Consider the following 26,539-nt stretch of genomic DNA (forward strand, 5'->3'; position numbering starts at 1 on the left):
GTGCGGGTGATTGGAGACTTATATCATGAAGGGGTGCTAATGACTTTTCAACAACTGCAGTCACAGTTTAACATCCCCAGGGAACATTTTTATGGTTTCTTACAGATTAGACACTTTGTTGGTTCTAGGAGAATACCTCCGCCCGATGCAGACATGTACAATGATGTAGAGCGGTTCCTTATTAATCGCCACAACATCACCCATTTTATCTCTGCCTTTTACGCACTACTACACTCCCTCAGCCCGGGTCACATTTCAAGTATCACTCAGAGGTGGGAAAGTGACTTTGGCACAGAGTACATCGAGGATGATTGGCAAGAGTCCATTAAAGTAATTAGGTCCACGTTTACATGTAACAGGCTGAGGGAGACACAATATAAAATATTACACCGACTTCATATAACTCCCTATATATTAAATAAGATGGATCGCCAGACCTCACCTTTGTGTAACAAGTGCAAAAGGGAGGTTGGAACATACTATCACTACTTTTGGCAGTGTAAATTAATTAAAAGATTTTGGGGTATGATCTCGCAGGAGCTGAGAGGTATTTTCCAGGTGCAGGTCAAAAGGGACCCGGGTTTCTTTATTCTAGGCTTGCCCTCCAAAGATGTAGCCCTAACACCTAATCAGTACAAACTTTGTGACAAATTACTATTGTTGGCTAGAAAGTGCATCTTGATTAACTGGATTAAAGACCAACCGCCTACTATCACTCTATGGTACAGAGAAATATTCAGGATTCTTCCTCACGAAAGACTTAGTGCTGTTCTGAAAGGTAATGAGAGGTCTTTTACCCAAATATGGTCCCCTTTATTTAATTATTTGCCTGGGAGTCTGACTAATTTATTACTGAAAGGTCAACAGCCATTACGTTGGCCACGGCCAACTTGAACACTTTGGATTTTCTCTTCTCCTACATGTACATTTTTTTTTTTTTTTTTTTTTTTTTTTTTTTTCTCTCACCCTAAACTTCTCGTATTACCGTATTAACACTGTTGTGACATGATGCCCTTGTACTGTATAATGTGATGTATTGGAACATCTCCTTTCTTTGCTGGATTGCACTTCATATGCTGTTGTTGTTATGCATATATTATGTATATTATGTTTATTGAAAAATCAATAAATTCTGTTTAAAAAAAAAAAAAAAAAAATATTACACAGTGGAAGTGTCCTCTGTGCACAGTAAAATAACATAACATGATGCTACACTGATGTTAGCAACACAGCGCTAATGTACATGTACATGTACTGAACGTGAATCAACTCCTCAGCCCTCAGTGCCCTGAGTCAGTGAGTGACTGACACAGCGCCACTTTCAGCAGTTCGAACGATTCATTGAACGACATGCTGAGGACATGAATCTCGTTCACGTACTGTGCTGAAAGTGGCGCTGTGTCAGTGTTGTCGTTCACTGAGTGATTCGTTCGCAGTGAACGAGTGAGTGAGTCGCGGCAGTTCCACTCCCGACCGGCAGCCATGCTCGCGGCTGAGCTCAACTGAACTGAACTGAGAAAGGAACGAATCAGTTCATGAAGTGATTCAGTTCACTTCGTTCACTCAAAAGATTTGTTCGTTCGAACGACACGTTCGCGAACAACACTAATCTTTCCGTCATAGAGCCAAAATCAGCACCAGTTCAGCTGAGGATCTGGACAGCGCATGAGGAATCACGTCGGACCTTTCCCGTAACGGCTATGAACACCACACAACTCGCATTGCTACAACAAGAGCAAGAGATTATATGTCTGGGCAGAGCCAAATTGTGTGTTGTAATGCTAGTTAGCATTTTATATCACTGCTGTATCAGCTTGTGTTTTGGGACTGTCGTGTTTGTGCCAACACTTCTCTCATGTGAAGCCATGTTGTGTTTACCCCATCAGGATCAATGTTATTAAAGCTCCTGTGAAAGGATAGTAAGCCCCCAACAATCAGCTGGTGCATCCACACATGAAGCAGCTTTGTTAGCCAGAATCAGATAACAAGCGTTTATCTGTGTACAAGGCCTCTTTCTCTCTCTTACTAACCCCCACACACGTACACAGTACACACATGCACATCCCACATTACTCAGCTGTTGGTGCAGCAACAAAGGAAAGTTAAGCTACAGTATCTCACAAAAGTGAGTACACCCCTCACTTTTTTGCAAATATTTTATTATATCTTTTCATGGGACAACATTATAGAAATGAAACTTTGATATAACTTAAAGTAGTGAGTGTACAGCTTGTATAGCAGTATAGATTTACTGTCCTCTGAAAATAACTCAACTTACATCCATTAATGTCTAAACAGCTGGTAACACAAGTGAGTACACCTCACAGTGAACATGTCCAAATTGTGCCCAAACTGTCAATATTTTGTGTGACCACCATCATTATCTGACACTGCCTTAACCCTCTTGGGCATGGAATTCACCAGTGCTGCACAGGTTGCTGCTGGAATCCTCTTCCACTCCTCCATGATGACATCATGGAGCTGGTGGATGTTAGACACCTTGCGCTCCTCCACCTTCCGCTTGAGGATGCCCAACAGGTGCTCAATTGGGTTTAGGTCTGGAGACATACTTGGCCAGTCCATCACCTTCACCTTTAGCTTCCTCAGCAAGGCAGTTGTCATCTTGGAGGTGTGTTTGGGGTCATTATCATGTTGGAAAACTGCTCTGCGGCTCAGTTTCTGAAGGGAGGGGATCATGCTCCGCTTCAGAATGTCACAGTACATGTTTGCATTCATGTTTCCCTCAATAAACTGCAGCTCCCCAGTGCCGGCAGCACTCATGCAGCCCCAGACCATGACGCTACCACCACCATGCTTGACTGTAGGCAAGACACAGTTGTCTTTGTACTCCTCACCAGGGTGCCTCCACACATGCTTGACACCATCTGAGCCAAACAAGTTTATCTTGGTCTCATCAGACCACAGGACTTGGTTCCAGTAAGCCATGTTCTTGGACTGCTTGTCTTCAGCAAACTGTTTCCGGGCTTTCTTGTGCATCAGCTTCAGAAGAGGCTTCCTTCTGGGACGACGGCCATGCAGACCAATGTGATGCAGTGTGCGTCGTATGGTCTGAGCACTGACACGCTGACCCTCCACCTCTTCAACCTCTGCAGCAATGCAGGCAGCACTCATTCGTCGATTTTTTGAAGCCAATCTCTGGATATGACGCTGAGCACGTGGACTCAGCTTCTTTGGTCGACCCTGGCGAGGCCTGTTCCGAGTGGAACCTGTCCTGGAAAACCGCTGTATGATCTTGGCCACCGTGTTGGAGCTCTGTTTCAGAGTGTTAGCAATCTTTTTATAGCCTAGGCCTTCTTTATGAAGAGCAACAATTACTTTTTTCAGGTCCTCAGAGAGTTCTTTGCCATGAGGTGCCATGTTGTATATCCAGTGACCAGTATGAGAGAGAAAACCCCAGATTTAACAGCCCTGCACCCCATTCACACCTGAAACCTTGCAACACTAACGAGTCACATGACACCAGGGAGGGACAACAACACAATTAGGCACAATTTGGACATGTTCACTGTGAGGTGTACTCACTTGTGTTACCAGCTGTTTAGACATTAATGGATGTAAGTTGAGTTATTTTCAGAGGACAGTAAATCTATACTGCTATACAAGCTGTACACTCACTACTTTAAGTTATATCAAAGTTTCATTTCTATAATGTTGTCCCATGAAAAGATATAATAAAATATTTGCAAAAAAGTGAGGGGTGTACTCACTTTTGTGAGATACTGTACATCCTAGCCTTATCCACAGCCACGTGTGGTGCTGCTGAGCCAGTGTGTTTGGGAGCACCATTGTTTAATTTTGTACAGCAGAAACAGCCCCCGTATCCGCCCCTCCTGTTCCCACGAGGCAAAACCATAGACAACCATAGACGCCTCACTGAGCAGGTTGGCCCATTGCTGCGATACGTCAGTGCATCTGCCACATTGAATGTGAACTAATACAAATTAATGGAGTGAACTTTATAAAGCACCTTTCTATAAAGTGCTATAAATTAATGCCTCTCATTTACTCATTCACACACGCAGTAATATATTTGGGAAACAGGTACCAAAAACAACGTATGTAATGTTTTCTGATGATTATAAACGTTAAGTACTCCTTATATGTTTAGGATTCACATAGGCACCAAACGGACGTATGTATTTTTCTGATGTTTTTATCTGTTTTATATACATCAACCAATGTATGTAACGTTACTGTGACGATAAATGATGATAATAACCAGATCCTGACATGTAAATGTGACATCTGTGGGAACAAACAGCATTGACGTTTACATTTAACTGATTTTGATTAATCGTTTTTATATCCAGGATTTTAACTACTAATAATGGCAATCATTGGGACCAAAAAATGTGTCGTCCCCGCACCTGTCTTCAATCAAGTGTCAATCATCGTAGCAGAGAAAGGGTTCGGCAAGTCAAATCACAGCTGTTCATAATTATGCAGTGCCAAGTTCCCGTATGTGCACATTAGGGATGCAACGGTTCTCGGTAAAATATTGAACCGTTCGGTCCCCTCTGCACGGAACAATACAACCTTATGGACCGCGGGTTTTCGGTTTTGCAATTCATTTTGCATTGATGCTTTACAAGCCACTGTGTGTGTGTGAAGAGGTGAAAAGCCCTCCCCGCGAGTTAACGTCCAATACATGCAGGAGTCTCCCGTATATTGATAGCGGCTCCCTGACGCCTGCAAATGAGCTACAATCTCCCGGAATCTCAATCAGGCAAGCGAGAGTGCGCGCTAGTGAGTGACTGCACGTGCGTGTGTGTTTGTGTGACTATCAATGCAGCGTGTGAGAGCACAACGTGTGAAATGCAGTTTTTGCTGGACTACACCTCTCACCCTCTGCATCAGACTGTGAGGGCCTCAAGCAGCTCCTTCAGCGACTTTAATGTCCTTTTTTAGTTTTTAATTTTAATTAACAGTATCTCACAAAAGTGAGTACACCCCTCACATTTTTGCAAATATTTTATCATATCAAAGTTTCATTTCTATAGTGTTGTCCCATGAAAAGATTCCAGTCCCAGACCTTCATAAAAAAATCAATAAATCAGTTTTCAGCCATATCGCCCAGCCCTAAGCTTTACAATGATTTAACATTAGTAGCACTACAGCCACTATAGCCATTTTAGTTTGACAGGCTGCATTCAAATTCGCTTTAACAGCATCAGTATTCAACAATACACTAAGAAGCCCTTATTGAATTCATGTCTCCCATTTCTCAAACACAATATACGTTTTCATTATTTAGAGATCACTAGATTATTTGTGGGAAACTGTTTAGCTTTGTCTTCACCTCTTCTGTGAGTTTTGTTGTTGCAGTACTATGATAGTGAAGGAGGCAAATCCTTGTTTGATTAATGAGGTTCCCCTGGCTCAAGCCCCACTCTGTGACAGTCTCTGGCCATAGCGCCAGCAGATTAATTATCCTGACTGGGATAGAACCTGCATGATTTTCAATGCAGGAACAGCCAGCGAACTGAAGTGAAGTCAGTCTCTGCCGTTCAAAGATAAATCATCACAACAAAATATTTGGCTATGATTCATGATTTAAATTGATGCTGATCTGTAAAGGTGAATAGTAAAATAATGTTGTTTAGACTCAGTAGCAGGACATGGTTGCCAACCCATCATCCTCCTAAAACTGCTTTTTCCCTCTGAAGACTCTTTGCAACATAGTGTCATAGTACATAGTACAGTTTTACAAAGGAAGAATATCTGGCAGACACCAAAAAGTTCGATTTTTTCAATTCAATTCAGTTTTATTTATACAGCGCCAAATCATACAAAAGTCATCTCCAGGCACTTTTCACATTTAACACAGACTGTACTCTTTAATTGAATTTAAGTACTAATTGGCAACAGCAGCTCTAGGTGGGCGGCCATCTGCCAGAGAGGCACAGTAACAACAACAATGATCATAATAATAGAAGTATGACTAATGACGATAATAACAGCAGCATGCATGGAAGTCAAGTAGGACAGGGTCGACATCTCTGGCTCTCTGGCTTCTGCAGGGATCTGCGAGAAGAGACTTTTCAGAATTTGATCCATTCGATCTGATAACATTCAGAAAGTCTAGAAGAGCTCCATTCATCATGCCAGCGCAGGAATGTCAAACCTGAAACCAGATTAAAAACTCTGTATATTGCAAATACAGAAATGTATCTGGTGATGAGGGGTTTAATTAGCTTTGTATGAACTTGATTGGCAAGGGCTTGATGTTGCTCCCTGTGAGGATACAGTGTAGCTTGTTCCAGTATCATGCTGAGATTGAAAGTGAATAAATTTAATAGGCTATCAACTCAAACTGCTTCCTGTTTCTCTTTTGTCAGACTGAAGGATCAGTGACCTTCCAGATATAGTACAATTGCCATTGTTGATCTGTTGCTTCAAATGCTTCTTTTAGCTCGACCTACTGCTCATTTTTGTCGGACAAAGTGATTTTCAAAACTAGATGCATATAACTAACGGCGCTTTTGCAAATACACAATTCTAGCACTACCCAACTCGACTATACTAGGTTTGGTACCAGGTTCGTTGTTTTTCCATAGTAACCTCTCAACATGGGCAGGGTCGTCATAGCACGGCTGCGCGAAACTGCTGTGAAATCGTGTTATACGAGACACAAACACAAACAATAGAGGACATCAAGGCGATGGTTTACTTGCTGCTCGGTCTGCGGCTCATCGAAGGACCACAGTGTAGTTTTGCGCATAGGAGCCATGTTAACTCGCGTGAAACTCGCTGTAATTATTGTTCCCGGTATTTAAAAATGGTGGGTTTTGATTCTTGTGTGGGACGGCTCATGACTCTTCCATTGATGAAACTCTCTGACCAATCAGTGGCCGGCAGTAGTGTTGTTTTTGGCGGCTTATTTTACTTTTAGTTTTCGTCTAGTCTTTGTGTCAAGCGGTCGTTTTAGTTTTTATTAGTTTTAGTCATGTTCATACTCCTTTTAGTCTAGTCAAGTTTTAGTCAACGAAAAGTCTGAGCATTTTAGTCTAGTTTTAGTCAGAATTGTCCCTGACTATTTTAGTCTAGTTTTAGTCAAAGAAAACTGTATTAATCTCTTTTCAGTAATGTTATTCTATCTAACCCCGTCAATATAGTATAAGTACCTAGTGGTAGAGAGATGAAACTGTAACCTCCTGGAGGTGTTATTTTAAGACTGGTTGTCACAATTTACCCCTTCTCACGAGCTTACTTAGCCAGGTGCCAAACACATCTCATACTGCGCTCCCGCCTGGACACAACCATATATGGTCAGCACGTGCATATTAATTAGCCATGTGCCCTCTGTGGAGCGGCTACAAAGTGACAACAAAGACGCGGGGGGAAGAAGCGAGATACACGGCGATATTGGGCAATAAATCAGTCAGAAAAAATATCTTGCATTTTAATAACCTACAATAAAAACTAAACAAAAAAACCAAAATATTTTCGTCTCGTTTTTATTCGTCAACAAAATGGGATTACACATTTTATTATTGTTATCGTCACGTGACCAGCATTTTCGTTGCGTCTCGTCTCGTTTTCGTCACGTGATAAAGGTTCGTTGACGAAGATATTTCGTCATAATTTTCGTTGACGAAAGCAACACTAGCCGGCAGTCTGTTGACACCACATTTAGTATCGGCTCAGCTCGCTTGGAACCTCAGCAGAGCAGGTACTAAAAAAGTATCAGTTACCAGGTACTATCCCTAGTGGAAACACAAAAAAAAAACTGAGTCGAGTCATGCTGGAACTGTGTAGTGGAAAAGCCCCATAATATGTCCACATAGATTATACCTCAGGTAAGTAACTCATAAAAATCCAAACAATTTTAATGATAGATAAGCAGTACCCACGAATATTAAAAAATCCCTCATTTTGCAAGACACTGACATTGATATTAAACACCACTGACACCTCTCTGTTGCTCCTGTAGCCAACTGTCTGCCTTCTTTTAATTTTATTTTATGCCTGGAGGAAAAGAAAAGGATGCTGTTACTACACCTTACCGCCAGTATTGACACATTTCCTTTCAACTGGTTGACCTGTACTCCTAAGATAAGATAAGATAACATACTTAAAGGCTGCACAGTAGTCAGAGATGAGGAGAGAAATCACACTCCACAGTATGATACAAGCCCGAAAAACTATAATAATCTTAATTTGTCTACTAGAACACTGCGCTCCCAGCATGCATGCTTACTTGTGGTTCCTAGTATCTCTAAAAGTAGAATGGGAGGCAGAGCCTTCAGTTATCAGCCTCCTCTCCTGTGGAACCATGTTCCAGATTTGGTCCGGGGGGCAGACACCCTCTCTACATTTAAGAGTAGGCTTAAAACTTTCCTTTTTGATAAAGCTTATAGTTAGGGCTCTTAGAGCTCTTAGTTTATGCTGCTATAGACTTAGACTCCCATGATGCACTGAGCACCTCTCTCCTCCTCCCTCTCTCTCTCTATCCATCCATCTATATCCATTAACATTCATGTACTATTAATGCATTCAATAACCTAAACTCCTTCCCCGGACTTGTCTGTGCTTTCTGGTCTCACAGGTAATCTGGGCCTGTAGACGTCCGGATGACAGATTCCAGTCCCGGACCTTCTAGCTTCATTGTTGATTTTCATTGTGCTTCTCTCTTCTATCCTTCCTTTCTCTCCTCTCAACCCCAACCGGTCGAGGCAGATGGCCGCCCACTTTGAGTCTGGTTCTGCCTGAGGTTTCTTCCTGTTAAAAGGGAGTTTTTTCTTGCCACTGTTGCCAAGTGCTTGCTCATGAGGGAATGTTGGGTCTCTTTAAAATTAAAACCTGAAGAGTTCGGTTTAGAACCTGCTCTATGTGTAAAGTGCCTTGAGATAACTCTGTTGTGATTTGGCGCTATACAAATAAAGATTGATTGATTGATTGATTGATTCATGCAACATCTTAAATGCACACAGCTTGTTAAAGAGAGAGACTCACCATCTGCAGTTGTGTAACCTTCTCTTAGATGCAAATGTTTTTTTCCGGCTCAACTGCACCTTCATATTTGTATAAAGATGTTGTGTATATATTTGGACACTGATGATGAAAAGATCCCAGATGTAAATGTTATACTAGACAGAAGACCCTTCATCAGATTCAGTTTCTGACTAGTGTCTCCTAAAAGAACTTCATAATGGAATAGTAAAAGAACTTAGGGAGGCCAAAGCAAACTTCCTTACTGAACTCATCAAACAATCCAAGGGAAATTGTCAATTAATGTGAAAGGGTATCAATAACCTACATATAAAAGAATAATAGATGACAAGGCACATCTGCTACATCTATGAGTTTTTTTATTTCCAACGATTCAGTAGACTTTGCATTAATATTTAGAGAAAGAAATTGTGATTACTAAATGATCTGTTTCTTTACAAGGCTGGAGATCAGTCTGAATTAGCTAACCTGTATAAGGTTAGCTAATTCCCCCTTAACATGTAAGGTGACAGAGAAAGTGTTTGTGAATCCCCTTATAGGCCACTTAAATTCTGCTTACTATCTTCTGCAGTCAATTCAGTTTGGTCTCTGAGTACATCGCTCAACAGAAACAGCAAACTATTACTTTGTAGAAGAAATCCTTACACTAGATTTAGACGTGTGGATCTGTATTCAAATGTGTCAAAGTCCTCACAATGCACTGCTGTTTAATCTGCCATGTCAGATGATAAACACTGGAATGGCAGCGGCTGAAACATAAACCTGCCTGTGTCACCTAGTGGAACAGGGAGCTGAAGATAATCAAATCTGTCTGGAGGGCAGCTAGAGATGTCCTTTCAGAGCTGCAACACTACTCACATCAAATGAGCTCAAACTCAAGCAGTAGCTATGCAATACTTTTGATCCCTTTGATGAAACCACAAATCTATCTGACAAGGTGGTCATCTCTATTTTTGTTACTGGATGTGTAGACAAATGACTGACAGGGAACAGGAAGCACGTTCAAACATTGAGAACCTCTGCTGAGAGATGTCTGGTCAAGTTAGAGAATGGAGGGAAATGATGTAGGCGATGTAGTTGTCAGCAGGAAAAAGAAGTATCATTGAGCAGTAAGATCATTCATTGGCTGTAGTAAAGAACAGTGTAAATCTAGCATTTTTAATTTGTTGATTTAATTTTTTTTTTCTAAAATTCAACTTAACTTTTTCCTAGAGAACAAGGAACAGCCAAAAGCAAAACCTATGCTGCAACACTAGATCCTTTTTTAATAAAAAGAGCAAAGAGTTACTGATGAATAACAAATTAAACCTAACCAGCATTTAATATTTAATGCAGATGGCCATGCCACACAAGGATAAGTGGAACCTAAACCTTTCTTTTTAATGAGCAACTCATACATCAAACTTCAGGATTTTCAGCATACCCAGGCTGAGTGTCTGTCAACAATTGAATACTGTACTATTGTAGGGAAATAAATTCTCCTGTGTTGTCGCCCTCTAAGGAGGTTGAAGGCCAAGGACAGCTACATAGCAACCTGAGATTAAGTGTGTCATTCAAAGACACAATCTATAGCCTGCTCCACAATGTATGTTGTCCTGTATCTGTGTATGTACTCAGTCCTTTATAGCACTTTGGTGATAGATAAAAATGACTGCAACTCTTAAATGGAATGTGAATGAATCCACATAAATTCTGTTCTATGCTCTGTGTTTGATCATTTCAGATGGGCCAAAGGAGGCAATGTGATCCCAGACATGTCAGGTGACACCTATGAGGTTCTTGTGGATCACTCTTTCTTCACTGAACCAGTTTCCTGTGAGGTCACCAATGCATTGGGCAACACCAACATCAGCAGGAATGTGGATGTCTACTGTGAGTAGGTTTGACTATCAACAATAACAAATGATTAAAGATGATTAAAATCAATAGAAATTAACAGGGCACCAACCCAGGATCAGGGAAAAGGATAGCTAATTGATAGAGTCAGTATCAAAATTTACTAAGATATCAACTTGGAATTCTGATTAATAATTAACAATGACTATAACCAAAAGTTATAGGCTATACGCGACATAAACATAAACAATGGAGGACATGGAGGCGATGATGTACTTGCTGCTGTATGTATTGTCACACACAAAGCAAGAAAATTGAGCCGAATCGCTGTAACACTGTTGCTGGTATTTAAAAATGCCGGGTTTGATTCTTTTGTCTGACGGCTCATGACTCTTCCAGTGACTCTCTGACCAATCAGTGGCCAATCAGTGTAACCTCAGCAGAGCAGGTACTAATGAAGTACCAGGTACCAGGTACTATCCCTAGTGGAAATACAAAAAAACCAGAGTTGAGCCGAGTCGAGTCAAGTGTGATTATACAATAAGCTATGTATGAACAGACATCACAATACAGCATTAACCAAATACATACATGTACAGTGATCAGCCCAGTATGTTAAAAAGTCCATGGAGAAAGAAAGATTTGCTGCTTTGCTGAGTTAGTGATCCATGGATGAGTCAGGCTGAGTGGAACTATAGCTCTGAGGCTGAAGTTCTAAACCGTGGTCAGAGATGCTATGGTCACCATCTGATCTGTCCATTGGCTTGTCACTAGCTACACTCAAACACTTCAGCAGGGGCCCTATGAGGTCATTTCCAATTGTGGCAGGAGCAGGTATGAAAAGAGAGGTTGTCAACAGCGCCACCTGGGGGAATTTCACCCCCAGGAAACTATAGAAAGGGTACTCAGGTCCAAGTTACACACACAGGGTGTGAGTACATGTACCATCAAAATAGAGTTTTTAAAATCTTAAAAACGCATGTTAATATACAAATTCATAGCAGACACTATATAAGATACAGAGCAGTCAGTTATAGAAGGGGCAGGAAACCAGGGACAGGGCTGGGGCTTGCTCTATGTGTAAAGTGCCTTAAGATGACTTTTGTTGTGATTTGGTGCTATATAAATAAAGATTGATTGATTGATTGATTGATTGATTGATTGATTGATTGATTGATTGACTGATTACCACAGAGGCAGGGGACAAAAAGGAGGGATAATCCAAAACTAACACACCACCTGTGACACTGCACACCAACAAAAAAACGGATTGTGAAAAAACATAACCATGGAATAAGACTGCCGCTCGCTAGGCCTGCAGCACCTGTCCAACAAAAGAAAGAAAAAACATTAATAAAAAACCAATATTGTGCAGATCTTAACAATAAACACAGATCTACACACTTGTTCTGACCTTAAAACCACACATTCACACATACCCACACTTCCCACAAATTACAAAAGAAAACAACCAAAACACAAATTGCTTAAGTAGCACAAAATAAATCCTACAAAGGTGGGAATAAACAGAAGAAAACAAGGACGAGTCAAGACACCAGTTTGTCAGACAGTGGAGGCCAATGACGGGCCCACACTCTGGAGTACAGCCAAAATGCATCGTCTAAAAAGTACATACAGATAATTACATTTCTGGCATCTGTCTGTTTTTCAGTTGGGCCAAGGATTGCAGCAGAGCCTCAGTCTCTGCAGGTGGACCTAGGATCTGAAGCTGTTTTCAACTGTGCTTGGACAGGCAACCCCTCTCTAACCATTGTGTGGATGAAACGTGGCTCAGGAGTGGTATGTGTTATTCAGTAACTTACAAAATGAACACAAAATTGATTGAGTGATATAGGCCATCGGAAGATGGTAAATGGACTGTACTTATATAGCACTTTTCTAGTCATTATGACCACTCAAAGCGCTTTTACATTATATCTCATTCACCCATTCACACACATTCATATACTGATGACAGGGGCTACCACACAGGGTGCCAACCTGCTCATCAGAGGGAAACTAACCATTTATATACATTCACACACCGTTGGCACAGCAACGGGAGCAATTTGAGGTTAAGAGTCATGCCCAAGGACACATTGACATGGACTGGAGGGGATTAAACCGCCAATCTTCCAATTGGTGGACGACTACTCTGACACCTGAGCCACAACAGCCCCGAAAAGTGATCCAGATCTGCAAGAGGGTGGATTAGAAACTACTCAGTAAACCCATGTATCCCCAAAGATTCAATTGACTTGACTCTCAGTCTGCTTAGGAAGGACACAGAAACAGGACACATCACAAACCTGCATTCATTGGGTCACTTGAGACTTTTGGCCAAATTCATCAGAGAATTGCAGAAGATTTATAGTAGCTTCTCCAAAACACCATGTATAAACCTGCATCTGAGGGACATATTAAAGAAGAAATGAGCAGTTTCTAAAATGACAAATCTGTAGCATACAGCAGACAAATTCATCTGTCATGAAAACATGGCATTGTTCATGTTTCAGTTATTTTAATTTTCAAACATGTTTCATTCTTTGTTTTGATTTTTAACCATTTTCATACAAAATACGCTATTCCTAGAATGCTTAACAGCACAAAAAGCTTCCCTATCAGGATAAAAACTAGGAAGAGCAGGAATAATCAACATCATGTACCTTTGCATACTTTAATTGATGTGAAACGTATAAAAACTAGGGCTGTCAACAATTAAAATATTTCATCACAATTAATCGCATGATTGTTAGTTTTTAATACTTTTATTAACATGAGAGTGGATACATATGCTGCTTTATGCAAATGTATGTTTATTATTATTGAAACAATCCAGAACAATGAAATATTGCATGCTCCAAAAATCTGCTGTCAGTTATGAAATCAGTTAGGAACTAGTTACACACATCAGTGCAGCAAACACTCTGTGCCTTAACCTCGTCACCTACGCCTGGACAAAGAGTGATTACTAGAGTATAGCAAATAATGAAGGGTGACGGGTGATAGGTGTCATGCCCATAGACTGTATATAGGTCATGCCACGTGTGAGCCTGTGTGTATGCTCGTCTCAATGTACAAATTGTAATTAACTTTATGATGACTTTTTTGAGTTTCATAGCTGCTTTCGCTTCACAATTCAAGCAGTACTATGTATTCCCAGGAGAAAACGACGACTGCTTAAGCTATTTCAGTCTACACGTTAACACGTTAAGGCTTCTGAAGCGTTATTGGCTTTAGTACAATAGCGACACATGCGTTAGCGCCTAGGTTGTTAAATGCTACTATCCTTTTGTGTTGATGTAACATGGTGTTCAACTGGATAGAAATGACTAGTGTCTCCTCCAAGCTAAGAATGGGTTTCCCTTACAATGCAGGTGCTTAGCAACAAGAACACCCTGACACTTAGAGCAGTAAAGCAGGAGGATGCTGGGAAGTATGTGTGCCGGGCTGTAGTCCCCAGAGTGGGTGCCGGGGAGAAGGAGATGTCACTCACTGTGAATGGTAAGTACAATGACTTATCATGCAATGGATGTGAATGGCACTTTGTCCACACTGCACTTGATCCGGTCTCAAAGTAATGCAGAGGTAGAAGATTTCATGAATAACAGAAATCTGATGCTGAGGAAAAAGAAAATCTGGCCAGGGCACCAGTATGAAGATCCAGCCTTAAAGCCTTTAAATAACTTTATTATCATTATTGTTCATTATTATTCAACGAAAAAGCAGTGAGTGAGTGCTCATCTGAGAGTTAACAAGGCAGCGTATAATTAATTGATTTCTAATAGCAAATTCCACCTTTATCTCCACTCTCTGACTGATGAATACAGTTCAATGAAAAATTCTTCCAACCTTTTTTCAATTAATCATTACATAGAAAACAAATGCACAGCAGGAGAAATATGTGACATTGACGCGATGCATTGAAGCAAGTGTTACTATCTAATTGTCTAATGCCAGTGAGCCAACAATATCATGTCTTTTGTACTACTATGCAGAGTGATGTAGCCTATTCTAACCATGGTGAGAGATATAGATATAGAATAGTCCTCCTTGTTGGCCACACAAGAGAGGCCAATTAAAATTATGATTATTAATAATATTATCATTTTGTGTTTGTGTTCAAGTTACTGGGATTCAACTGTCACTGGGGCATGACATGTTATACAGCAAGTTTGAATATTTAGGACAGCCCCTTGAGATGTAGTATCTCATTTTCAAGGGGGTTCTTCACAAAACACCACACAAAATATAAAATATCCATTCATAGCAAACATACTCTACAAATGCACAGTTACAGACAGCTTGCTCACCCTCACCCACCTTCACCCCCAACTCAGCAGTTGTACAAGAAAATTGGATACAAGGAATGACCTAGAAATCAGATCCGATCTGAAGCAAAAGAAAGCATGCAGATGAACACGTGAACTTGAGCATATTTGGGATAAATCAATAATAAAAATAGAAAAAAGAAGTGGACCCAGGATGGATGTCATATCCAGACAGCACTTAATTTGTTTGAGTCACTCTCAGTTGAGTTTCTGCTTTATTTTTGAAATAATTGTCTCCCTGTGTTTCTTTTATTTTTTATTTGATTATCCCATGTGTTTCACGTGTGTCCTGTTTATAATTATCCTATTCAAGTTGAATTTTCTGTTTAGTCTTGGTCGAGTCATCTTGTCTGGTTTGTCCATTCTGCTCTCCTACACCTTGTCCTGTTGTGCCCTGTCGCGTCTGTTCGGCCTTTAGTTTGCTCTGCCTGTCTTATGTCTGCTGCTTTTAGCTTTGCTCTCTGCATTTAGGTCCACCTGCTCTGCAGTGGAGCCTTGAAGGACACCCCTGTCAACAGTTTATTTAACTGTTGATAGGGGTGTTCTTCAAGGCTCCAATCGGACTGAAAACCTTGAAAGAGGTTAACACATTAATGTATTATGAAGAGCATCTTGAGATATACCAATACAGTTGAGCTTATTAAGGAGGAAATAGTGATCAATAAAAGAGAGACCTGTGAGTAGGCTTTTATCAAAGGAGGAGAACACACCATTGGTAAGTTTTAGAAGAGTCTGAAACTTGATTGGGATGGAGACAGAATTTTATTGCAGTTCCTTGTTGTTCATGGTGATGACTTGCTAGCTGTCCAGTGCTTTTATAAAGGCTTGCCTAGTCATCTGACCTTTATTAGTTCATGGGTCAGTTATTCAAGTCCTGAAAATCAGTTCATAGTGGGATTAAAGCGGTTTCCGGCTCCTCTCTGTGTGTGGCTGGCTCTTCATGATGAGTTATGATAGTTTTGCTGTCCATTCACATTAAGGTGTGAATTTTTCTTTCCATCTCGATGGATCATGTAGCTTGAAGGATCAAAGGTGGTTTGAATCAGTGGTCTGAGTTAGTGACCATACAGGAGATTGGGGTCTGATCCTTTTTGTTTGTAGCATATGTTTAGATAGTGTGGTCAGTGTTATTAGTAATCCTGGAGGACTGAAGAAAGAGCTGATCTTTTGTGTTAAAATTGTACTGTCTGCCTTCAAAACATGCAAGGGCTTTATCCTACAATATTATGTTATCTATTGATATATAGTATATATTATACTGATTTTATGTTTTTTGACCCTGCACTACACCCCTACATCAACCTGATTAAAACCAATTAATACACATAAATATTGTGTCTTATGTTATAAGTTTTTACCTTTAATGCCACTACCCCTCTCTTAATGCATATGCTGCAATTACCAAGAAGATGTATAGCCAAGTTCTTATTGTGATGATTGAGTGATTCTACCTTGGCTGTGCCTCTATAGGTCCTCCCACTATCTCTAGCACCCAGACCCAGCAGGCCCTCTATGGAGAGAAGGGTCAAATCAAGTGCTTCATCCGCAGTACCCCTCCTCCCGACCGCATCGTGAGTCAATTCCTCCCTCTTTGCATTTACTAATTTATTTCCATGTGCAAGAATTTAATAAATATCACACTTCACCATGTGTGAATGCTGGTCATCTTGACAACAACACCCTTCCTAGCCTACATTATATAAACTATGGGTATCTTTCCTTAGATTTAGAAGGTAATTAAAGCAAACAACACCTTCACAACCTTGTAACAGCAGATAAAATGATGGCTGACTGATGAGGTAGTAAATGCAATAACACTGTAAAACTTTGAAGTTAATACAGTTAGGTTGAACATCATGTACAACCATAACCAAAAAAGGAGACTGTGGTCCATGCAACCAAAGTTCAAAACACAAATCAGTTAGATGCACACTGAAGAAGGCATAGCTGAAGTGTCTGAGCATTTCCCCCCTGTGCTCAAGTCTGATGAAAAACATATAATGTCAAGTGAGCCTGGCTTTCCTAAAAAGTAAATAATTGACTCTTACTCATTTACTTCAGAATTAAGACAGCAGGAAACTTGGTGGACTGGATCAGTGAGATTACATAAGCAAGTATTCGGTGTAGTTTAGCTAATTCTTATTTTTCCAAATTTGTACAAATGACAAATTTTGATTTTATTCAGATTAAGAGATAATTAGGAAACATTAAGAGATCATTCTTGAAACCACAGCAGTGGGAAGCATGAATTATCCTAATATGAAGAAATAAATGGGGAAGGTGGGCAGGCCAACAGCTACAACATGCTAACTGAGATGCTTGTATATTGCATCACAATGGACTTCAGACACAATGTAGGTGTTTCATGTTTACTGTAAATGTGAGAATAAGCATTAACCTTTTTGTTTCTGATGTGCTATCAACATGTATGTCGTACCCTAGGCCTGGTCCTGGAAAGAGACAGTTTTGGAGTCGGGGACATCTGGACGGTACACTGTGGAGACGGTCAGCACAGAGGAGGGGGTGATCTCCACACTGACCATGAGTAACATTGTCCCTGCTGATTTCCAAACTATCTACAACTGCACAGCATGGAACAGCTTTGGCTCTGACACTGAGATCATACGCCTCAAAGAACAAGGTGAGCAATACATACCAGACAGAAATCTTAATGTAGCGAATCACTTGGTGGCATAATCTCACATTGATAAAACTGATATCAATTAAAGCAGGAGCAGTCAGAGTGTCAGGAGCTGGCTTGCAGCTGTGACTGAATTCATAAAAATTCCCATATGACTTAAAATGACAACTCAAAGCAGCATTTCTGATCTGCCACTCTCTGGTTATGTTGATTTAACTTAAAGCACTTAAAATGGTTCTGATATAGGAAGTACTGTAACTGTTTCTGTCCTCCCTGTATTTAACATGGAAGACAGGTTCTGTTTTACCTCTTTACCTGTCTTCATTCATCTGCAAAACTCTGGAGATCTGCCTTGGACAACAAACTACGCTTCCTCAATTTTTTTGTGGTGCCTTTAAATACTGTCCAAGGGCAGTCTCCAAACTTAGGATCTAAAACAATCCATCTGCCATGTTGTTTTCTCTGTACTGATCGGAAATTTAAGTTGCAGTTATAAATACTCCTCGTGAGATAACGTATGAGCTCTCATTTTAAATGATTTCATTTCTTATTTTATTTCCTTTATTATTGGCCTATCTTTTAGAAATCAGAGCTATCATATATTTTTCAGAGCTGCCAATCCTTAGGGTTAGGGTTAGGGCTTCTGAAAACCAAAGATGGTCAAACTATAACTTACAACTTTAAAGTGCCTCGCTTGAATTATGACTCCTGACCAGCATTTCAGATTTTCATTTCAAACCCACTTAGAGAAACACAATTTCCTGAGGAAAGTTTTCAGAGCTCTACTATTATATCCACAGAACAATATTGAAGAAAAGTTTGGCAGTTTTGCTGGTGTGAGAGCAAAAAACAGGACAAAGCAGAACAGCTAGGCCCTTTGAAATGTCTGCTGTGTTTGTTCAGAGACTCTACGTTTGGCTATCATCATCGGCGTGGCTGTCGGTGCCTTCCTTGCCCTCTCCATCCTCCTGGGGACGTTAGGTGCTTTCTGCTGTACCAGATTCCAGAGAAGTAAGATCCCATTGTTTTTTGTGCTAGTAGTTTTTATTTAGGTGGGTGTGGACCCTGCTCATGACACATCAAAGCAACATGGTCAGCAAGACAAGATTTCGTGTTGACCATAAAAGTTGTTGACCCAATGCTGACATTGAGACATTTAACCATCTTTGACTCCAGGCTAAAAATGTATAAATGTTGTGACTCTGCAGTTATAAAAATCTGTGAATTTGCATAGTCAATTTTGTAGAATCAAAGGTTATACCAACAGGATTGAAATAAATATTCATAATATTGATGGGTAATTTTATACAGTGTAACAGAGAGAAGTATCTGTTAGCGTAAGCGGATGTGAAACATGGACATTGTTTCAGCTCAGTTGCTGTAACGTTTGATTTGGGTTCATGCATAATGTGTCCTACAGCTCTGCTTCTAGAGGAGCATTATGGTTTGTGTTTGTCCAAATATAGTTTGCCTGTGTATCCTTTTCTCTGTGTTAAGAGTAGGATTTCCCTCCCCATATATGAGTAAATGTCCTGGTAGAGTTTGGTGGCCTGTAGGGGTAACAGAGGGAACAGTGTTTGTCTTTGAGATGGTTTCTGTTAACTGCTTTGTTGTTTTGTCACCTTCCACAGAGGATGTCCACCTGGTCATGTCATCTCTGCCTGTGTCCCTTTCGTGCCAGAGAGACGTGAAAACAGAGAGTAAGGCCTTTGAATGATTCTATGCTTACAGTATGATGAGCGGTGCCTGCAGCCTCCATCATACAATGACCAGTCTTTTTGATTACTTCATTTTTGTATGAGTTTTTAAAAAATCTAATTTTATGCCCTGCATAATGTATCCTCTATAGCACCTTAATGCCACAGTGTACCATAGTTTAAGCGAATTGGGCACGCGCCCAGGGCAGCATTTTGTCATGACTCATGGAGGGCGACACGAGTTCTTCTCCAAAATAAAATCCTGGCGCACAGGTAGTCGAGTGGTTAAGAGCACATGCCATATACACAGTGGACGGTTCGAGTCCCGGCCAGCGGACCTTTCTGCATGTCACACCCCCCTCTCGGGCAGGGGGCAACGGGGGATCCAACTTAATAGAACAATACTCTAATGGAATTAGTGGGCTAAAGTCAGTCACACCTCGACTTTCTTCCAAATAACGCACATTTCATTCATTTATAAATACAGGCCTATAGTTCATGTACATTTTCAATTTTCTGGGTTGTGTGAAATGGCAAAAAAAAGGTAATACAAAACGAATCTGTGCACCTCCAAGGTGAATTGGTTTAGTCTTAGTATCAATCATGAAATAGGGGAGCAGATTTCATATGATGACATCATCGATGATTTTGCATGAAAGAAAGCCAGAAGGATCAGGTTTTAGTTGGCTGTTGTGCCATCTAAACAATGTGTTTGCTGTTCTAAGTGCAATAGTGTAATAATTAGATTCTCTTCAGTGTGTTTTCCCATTTGTGTAAGAAGAATTTGTGCTATTAAGAATATTTATTATATTATTATTGTTGCTTTCTTCTTACATTTCTGATTGTATATTTTATTTTTGGTATATAGTGTTTATTTATGGATTTATTTATTTTATTTAAAGGTTTAATGATCAGGGACAATGCACATTAATAAAACATTTTAACAAATGTAAACATGCCAGAATTAGCCAAAAGGCTATTTTACATCTGCTGTCTCTGGACTGATGTTGAGTAGTGAAGAAGAAATGCATGTACGGCCAGAGATGTGATGTAATCAAGTGACCTCTGAGAACCTTGATCTAGTGATGTCACTGCCCTTGATCATTACTGCCCCCTGATGATTTCATCTATGGCTTTTGTCTGAATGTTGACTCTCCCCCTTTTGTGACTCCTCGCAGTTAACATTGTCAACTGTCCACCTAAGAACCACTCCCCCCCCCCCCCCCCCCCCCCATTATCCTTATCTTGCCTCGGTGTCACACTGTAAGGGCTGAATGCAAATGCTCTCCCTTCCTGCCTTTTGTTTCTTTGCTGATCACTGCCTTGGTCTTACTGTATAAAATGCCTCCATTTCATTTGCTCTGGGTCAGTCCACTGTCTCAGACCCACTCTGTGTCAGTGTGCTCACCGATATTCCGGGGTATCAATAAACATCCAACACCACAGCAAACTTTGAACAAGGACTTGAGTGAATTTCTTCAACAGTAGTCACCCTAAAACAATATTTTAAAAAATGTCCTTGTGGTTCTCTAAGTTCCAATAACTTACAGTCATAGTTTGTGCAGAATTGTGTTTATGGTCTTGTGGCATGGAGGTGGTGATTGTGCACTTTAAATAGTGTGTTTGCTGTTCTAAGTGCAATAGTGTAATAACTGGATTGTCTTAAGTGTGTTTTTCCATTGTTCTGATGAAGGATTTGTGCAATTGAGGAGTATTATTCTCTATTTAATTTCTATTATATTGTTCTTTTTTCCACAGATCTTGTAAATCTCTTTATATTTAAGATATAGTTTTAGATGTCCTAATTCCCGGGGGGTTCAAGCTAGAACCACCACTGAGTACATTGTACACTGCTCCATCTCTCCCCCTCTTCTAGATCTCAAAGGAGTGGTTTCAGCAAAAAATGATATTCGAGTGGAGCTTGTCCACAAGGATCACAATGCAGTACGGGAGAGTGAGGAGCAGACAAGCATCAAACAGATGATGGTGAGTGAATGCAGTTTGATACTCTGACACAGACTTTCAAATACTCATATGTGTTCTCTTTCAATCTACTGTATTCACTATCAGAGCTAGGAAGATTACTTTTGAAAAGTAATAGGTTACTGATTACTAGACGAGTAGTAGACTAGTAGACGAGATACCCTGTTAAAAATGTAATAATGCAATGTAACTATTTGGTTACTTTTGTTCAGAGCAATGTGTATTGATTTGATTGGCAGACGAGGTGGCGCAAATTAAAGACAATGAATAGAAAAATGTGAAAAACTTGAGTACACACTGCCAAAATGATTGGAGCCTATCTAGACATAGGGACAGCTCCTTACAAGCCCTCATACCTGTAATGTTGTTACACTCAAACTGACTAACTGAATTATGTAACATTGGGCCAGATGCAAGAACCACTCGTACACACAGATTTGTTCTTAAACCATGCATACAAGTGATTTATGAGGATTTGCCGCATTCACCAATTTCTCTCTTAGGTACGTGGTGCAAACCTGTCACACAAAACCAACCTGCAGTCCTCCAAAGCAATAAAACATGATTGTTACCGTCTAATGGCAACGTGACAACGATATCATGTCTTTTGGGGGAACTCAAATTTTTCCGTGTGTGTGTGGGAAGTGATAAGCAAGATATTCTAATCAATGAACGAACACATAACATCTCCACACGGGTATCAAGACCAAACAACACTGTATGATACAATACAGCCAAGCACAGTACAGTAGCTATGCTTTGTGGAGTGATGTACTCTACAGTAGTCTACAGTATTTTATGAGCACAAATACACAGAGAGGTTGAGCTGTTGAACTGTTACCCCCATGTCCAGCTTCTTCTGCCGGCTAGTCCTGCGTTGTCATCCTGGCTGTTAGCAGGTCTGTGCTGACAGCAGTCCAGCAGCAGGTGGAACATCAGCAGTTGTCACTAACATAAAATCACTAACATGACACTGGTTGTCAGAGTCAACTGACTTCGATTTTCTTTTTAACATCACTGTATGCTGACTACCACTTAACAGAGAAATGAATAATGTCGATTCGCAGGCTGAGCGTATATTATATTGGGGCGTCATTCATGTTAATGTACTAGTCTTGGGAACGTGCGTTCATTTAGAACAGGTTGGATTCATCATGTCATCTCCCACATATTGATAGCGGCTCCCTGACGCCCGCAAATGACACATAATCTCCCGGAATCTGGATCGAGCAATCAAGAGTGCACTGTAGAGAGTGTGTGTGTGTGTGTGTGTGTGTGTTTGTGTGACTATCAATGCAGCATGTGTGAGAGCAAAGCGTCCTGATAGCTCTGTGTTGCTGCTTATTAGACCCCCCCACACACACACACACACACACACACACAAGGTGGACCTCCCTGAAATGACTTTTTGCAGGTTGGGACCTGCACTAGTCTTTTACAATGGGGGAGCAAACTTGGGGAGGTATGGGGGGCGGGACAGAAAACAAATTGTAATTTAAAACACATTTCCTGCATTTTCTTACCACCTGACCCTTTTGGATTGTTGGGCCAACATTATCTCAAGAACTATTTTAATGCACAGCTCTGAAGGTGACTTTAGCTCTTCAAAATCCTAAAAGGGCCATTTTAGTCAAGAACTAGATCCTCCTGCCAAACCACCCTTTAAGAGTAGACTTGCGCCTCTATAAGAAAATGAGGGAATAATCATAATAATGAGAGCACAGCACGGGGCAGCTGGATGAAAGGAAAGATCATTATACAGAGTGATGTGTTCTTGTATTTCAAAATAATTCTATCCAAGTCCGACTGAAACTTAGTCTATAGTAGTTTATATAGATCTATTCTAAACAAATCCATTTGTAAATGTGAAAACTTTAGATTGAATAAAGTTCTAAACAGTTGAAGAGCAGTGAGGTCATATAGTAAAAAGCAGAACCTGGTTGGTCCTCCTGTCTACATTACAAACTCTGTTTAGTGCTTTAGAGATGGAAACTTTAGCACCAAGATCAACATTGATTTCTGAGATAGAACAAAGAGATATTTTCAAAAATGTTTAGGGCCAATAATACAGACAACCAAAATAAACCTATACATAATGTTAATAACATCTGAAACAATAGGTTAATGTAAAGAACTAATACTTCACAAAAATGTCAGATATAATCTTATTATTCTATGGCCATGATTGGACTTTAAAAGAATAGCTAACTGTCAAGAAGATGAGGACAGCCACTGCAGAGTTGCTACATAAGAGCTTTTGCAATTACATTCCCACTCAGGTCACATATTAAAACCTTCAAACCAAACTGTAACCCAATCCCTAAAATTCCACCTGCCTACATAATATACAGTACCATAGTTAAGTGAACCTTTTTTGTCATAGCAAACCATTTTCTTGAATGAGATGGTATACTTAACTGACGTGGCACACTCGTAAATTCCACCTCATGAAAAAAGTATGACAGATTTAAAAAGAAAAATACAAACATATTCTTGCATCTGGCCCATTGTTGCATGTAACTAACTACTCCCCAACTCTGTTCACTATGTATGACTTCTGCCGACCCTGATTAACATGATGCAGATTGACCATGGTGAGTTCCAGCAGGAGCCTGTGCTGAAGCAGCTAGAGGTGCTCCAGGAAGAGGAGAAAGAGTTTCAGCACATAAAGGTGGGTAAACACTGAGGGCAAATCCAGCAGAAAATCTAATGGCTCTGCTTCATAGAGTCAATTACCATTTCATTTTGTTGTGATGAGGAATGGTCACTTCAGCCCTCTGCTTAAAAACAACCCCCATTAAGTCTAAAGGGATAAAGTACACAAGCCTTGCAAGAGGCAGCACTGCTCAGTCATGAATTAGAGAGTTTTATTTCATTTTTACTAATCGATTTTCATTCTTCCCAAAAGTCATTTGTCACAAGAAATTCAATGCTAGTGAAACTGCTGTTTAATAAACATTATATATGATAGATAGGTACCCTTACATTGACTGCAACAGCAAGAGTCTTAATAATTCAAATATTAGTCTTAGAGATCACATTTAGAGTCAGAAAATAACTATATCAGTGTTTTCCCCCACAAATGTCCAAATCATCATCAAGTAAGCAAGATGATCTTCTGCCTATCCAAAGAATCTCTCAAATTCATGTTGGCTAATAGTCTGCAGGTTAGGACGTGCACACAGGACAGCTCCATTAGTTCTATAGCAGTAGCATAATGATTTAGGTCTGGTTTGATAAGTCTTATATTAATCGTGCACTGAACCACTGGACACTCTGGCTGGTGATGACATGGTGGGTGAAGTACTGCAAGTTGGACAATGCTTGGATTTTGCTCTGACATTGTCAAAATTGCAGCTATGTTACAAACTTTCTCATTTTACAAACTGTACATTAAAGTACATTTCTGAAAACCATAGACTGTATATAAGAAATGGACGTAACATCCATGACGTCACCCATTGGTTTGTGGACTGCTGCTCGGAAGCCAATAGTTTCGAATCTAGGCAGCGCCATCTTGAAAATTTCAGGTGCATGCTGGGAAAAAAAGAACACGGATTCTACTTATATGGGCATGAGGCGGAGTCATGGACGGAAGTATGGGCGGGACTAACGGCGGAGCGGGGAGGCTGCGATTGGTTGCGAGGGCTGGATCTCAAGGACATTGGTCAATCACCCTGTCAATCACAACGTAGCCATGTAGCCTGCTTTATCGTCAAATATAAAATTGGGGAGGCCAAAATTTCACAAATGAACACCAGACTGCATTGAAGAAGGCTTTAAACTAGCGATTGAGACCATAAACACATTTTGAAAACGTTTACTGAGGTTAGAAATCAAGTGAGAAGTTGGTGAATTCTCCATTGACTTGTATAGAGCCGGAAGTCTTTTTGAACACAAAACGGTCGCCCCCTGGTGGCCTTTTGATAGAATGCAGCTCTAAGTTACTTCCGCATTGGCTTCTTTTCAGAGGATAGGTACTCCCCGCCTGCTGAAAACTAGCCAATGCAGGAACAGAGTCTTGATTTAAATTTGATCAAGTTTCATGAGCCAGCTGTGTTGAGGGCGAGTCATGATTATGTAAATGATGAAGATGTGGTAGTTGGTCTGCAGTTCAATCACCATGCCATATCCATGAGCAGCTGGATCTCCTGCTGCCCATAGAAATTGAATGATATAGTGACAAATCACAACAAAAGTTATCTCAAGGCATTTTACACATAGAGCAGGTCTAGACTGTACTCTTTAATTTAAAGAGACCCAGTGGCCCAGGATCCAGTGTGCTTGCACCATAATACAATGGGCCAGATGCAAGAACCACTCGTACACACAGATCCGTTCTTAAACCATGGGTACGGATGATTTACGAGGATTTGCTGCATTACCCAATTTTCTCGTATTTTGGATTTTCTCTTAGGTACAAACAAAATTTACGAGTGATGCAGACGTACCTGTCACGTACAACCAACCTGCAGTCCTCCAAAGCAATACAACATGACTGTTACTGTCTAATTGTTTAATGGAAGACGCCACTGCCTCTGGTCTTCAGAGTCAACTGACTTGGATTTTTCTTTTTAACATCACTGTATTCTGACTACCACTTAACAGAGAAATTAATAATGTCGATTTGCAGGCTGAGCAAATATTATTATTCACACCCATTACTCAGGGTGTGAACTACAGACGAAGACTAGGCTGACATGGCAGGTAGAAGCTGGCTTGGTGAACCTGAGGCACAGGCAGAGTATTAGTATTAGTAGAGTAGGTTACAAGGAACATTGATGATGGATGATCCAGCAGAGCCTGTTTACCGCAAGTATAATGCACACATAGTAACAAAATGTTTTATATTTACCACTGTGTATGTACTCTAACCATCACAGTAGTTTAAAAAAAATCTAATAAAAAACCCGTGCCAGATGTTACCAGCACAATTCCTATTAATGAAAACATTAACGTGAAAGAGGAGGGATTGTTAATTCTGTTAGTTCTTGATCAGAACCATAAATTAAGTACTTGTGATATGAGAAATGCAAATACTAATAGCTTGAGGAAAACTTTTGAACAAAAAAAATGCA

General features: G+C 40.3%; 1 protein-coding gene across 1 annotated transcript in view; it reads left to right on the forward strand.

Annotated features, from left to right (window-relative positions):
- The window catches only part of LOC128370977 (kin of IRRE-like protein 3), a 125,056-nt gene that overhangs the window by 97,436 nt on the left and 1,081 nt on the right, over positions 1–26,539 (forward strand). The window contains exons 10-18 of the mRNA XM_053331159.1: positions 10,697–10,845; positions 12,482–12,609; positions 14,187–14,313; positions 16,611–16,711; positions 17,583–17,781; positions 18,685–18,792; positions 19,413–19,481; positions 21,355–21,464; positions 24,046–24,132. Of these exons, the coding sequence (XP_053187134.1) occupies positions 10,697–10,845; positions 12,482–12,609; positions 14,187–14,313; positions 16,611–16,711; positions 17,583–17,781; positions 18,685–18,792; positions 19,413–19,481; positions 21,355–21,464; positions 24,046–24,132 (1,078 nt within the window). The remainder of the gene's footprint in view (positions 1–10,696; positions 10,846–12,481; positions 12,610–14,186; positions 14,314–16,610; positions 16,712–17,582; positions 17,782–18,684; positions 18,793–19,412; positions 19,482–21,354; positions 21,465–24,045; positions 24,133–26,539) is intronic.

This window comes from Scomber japonicus, chromosome 13 (genome assembly GCF_027409825.1).
Source record: "Scomber japonicus isolate fScoJap1 chromosome 13, fScoJap1.pri, whole genome shotgun sequence".
Taxonomy (NCBI): Eukaryota; Metazoa; Chordata; class Actinopteri; order Scombriformes; family Scombridae; genus Scomber; species Scomber japonicus.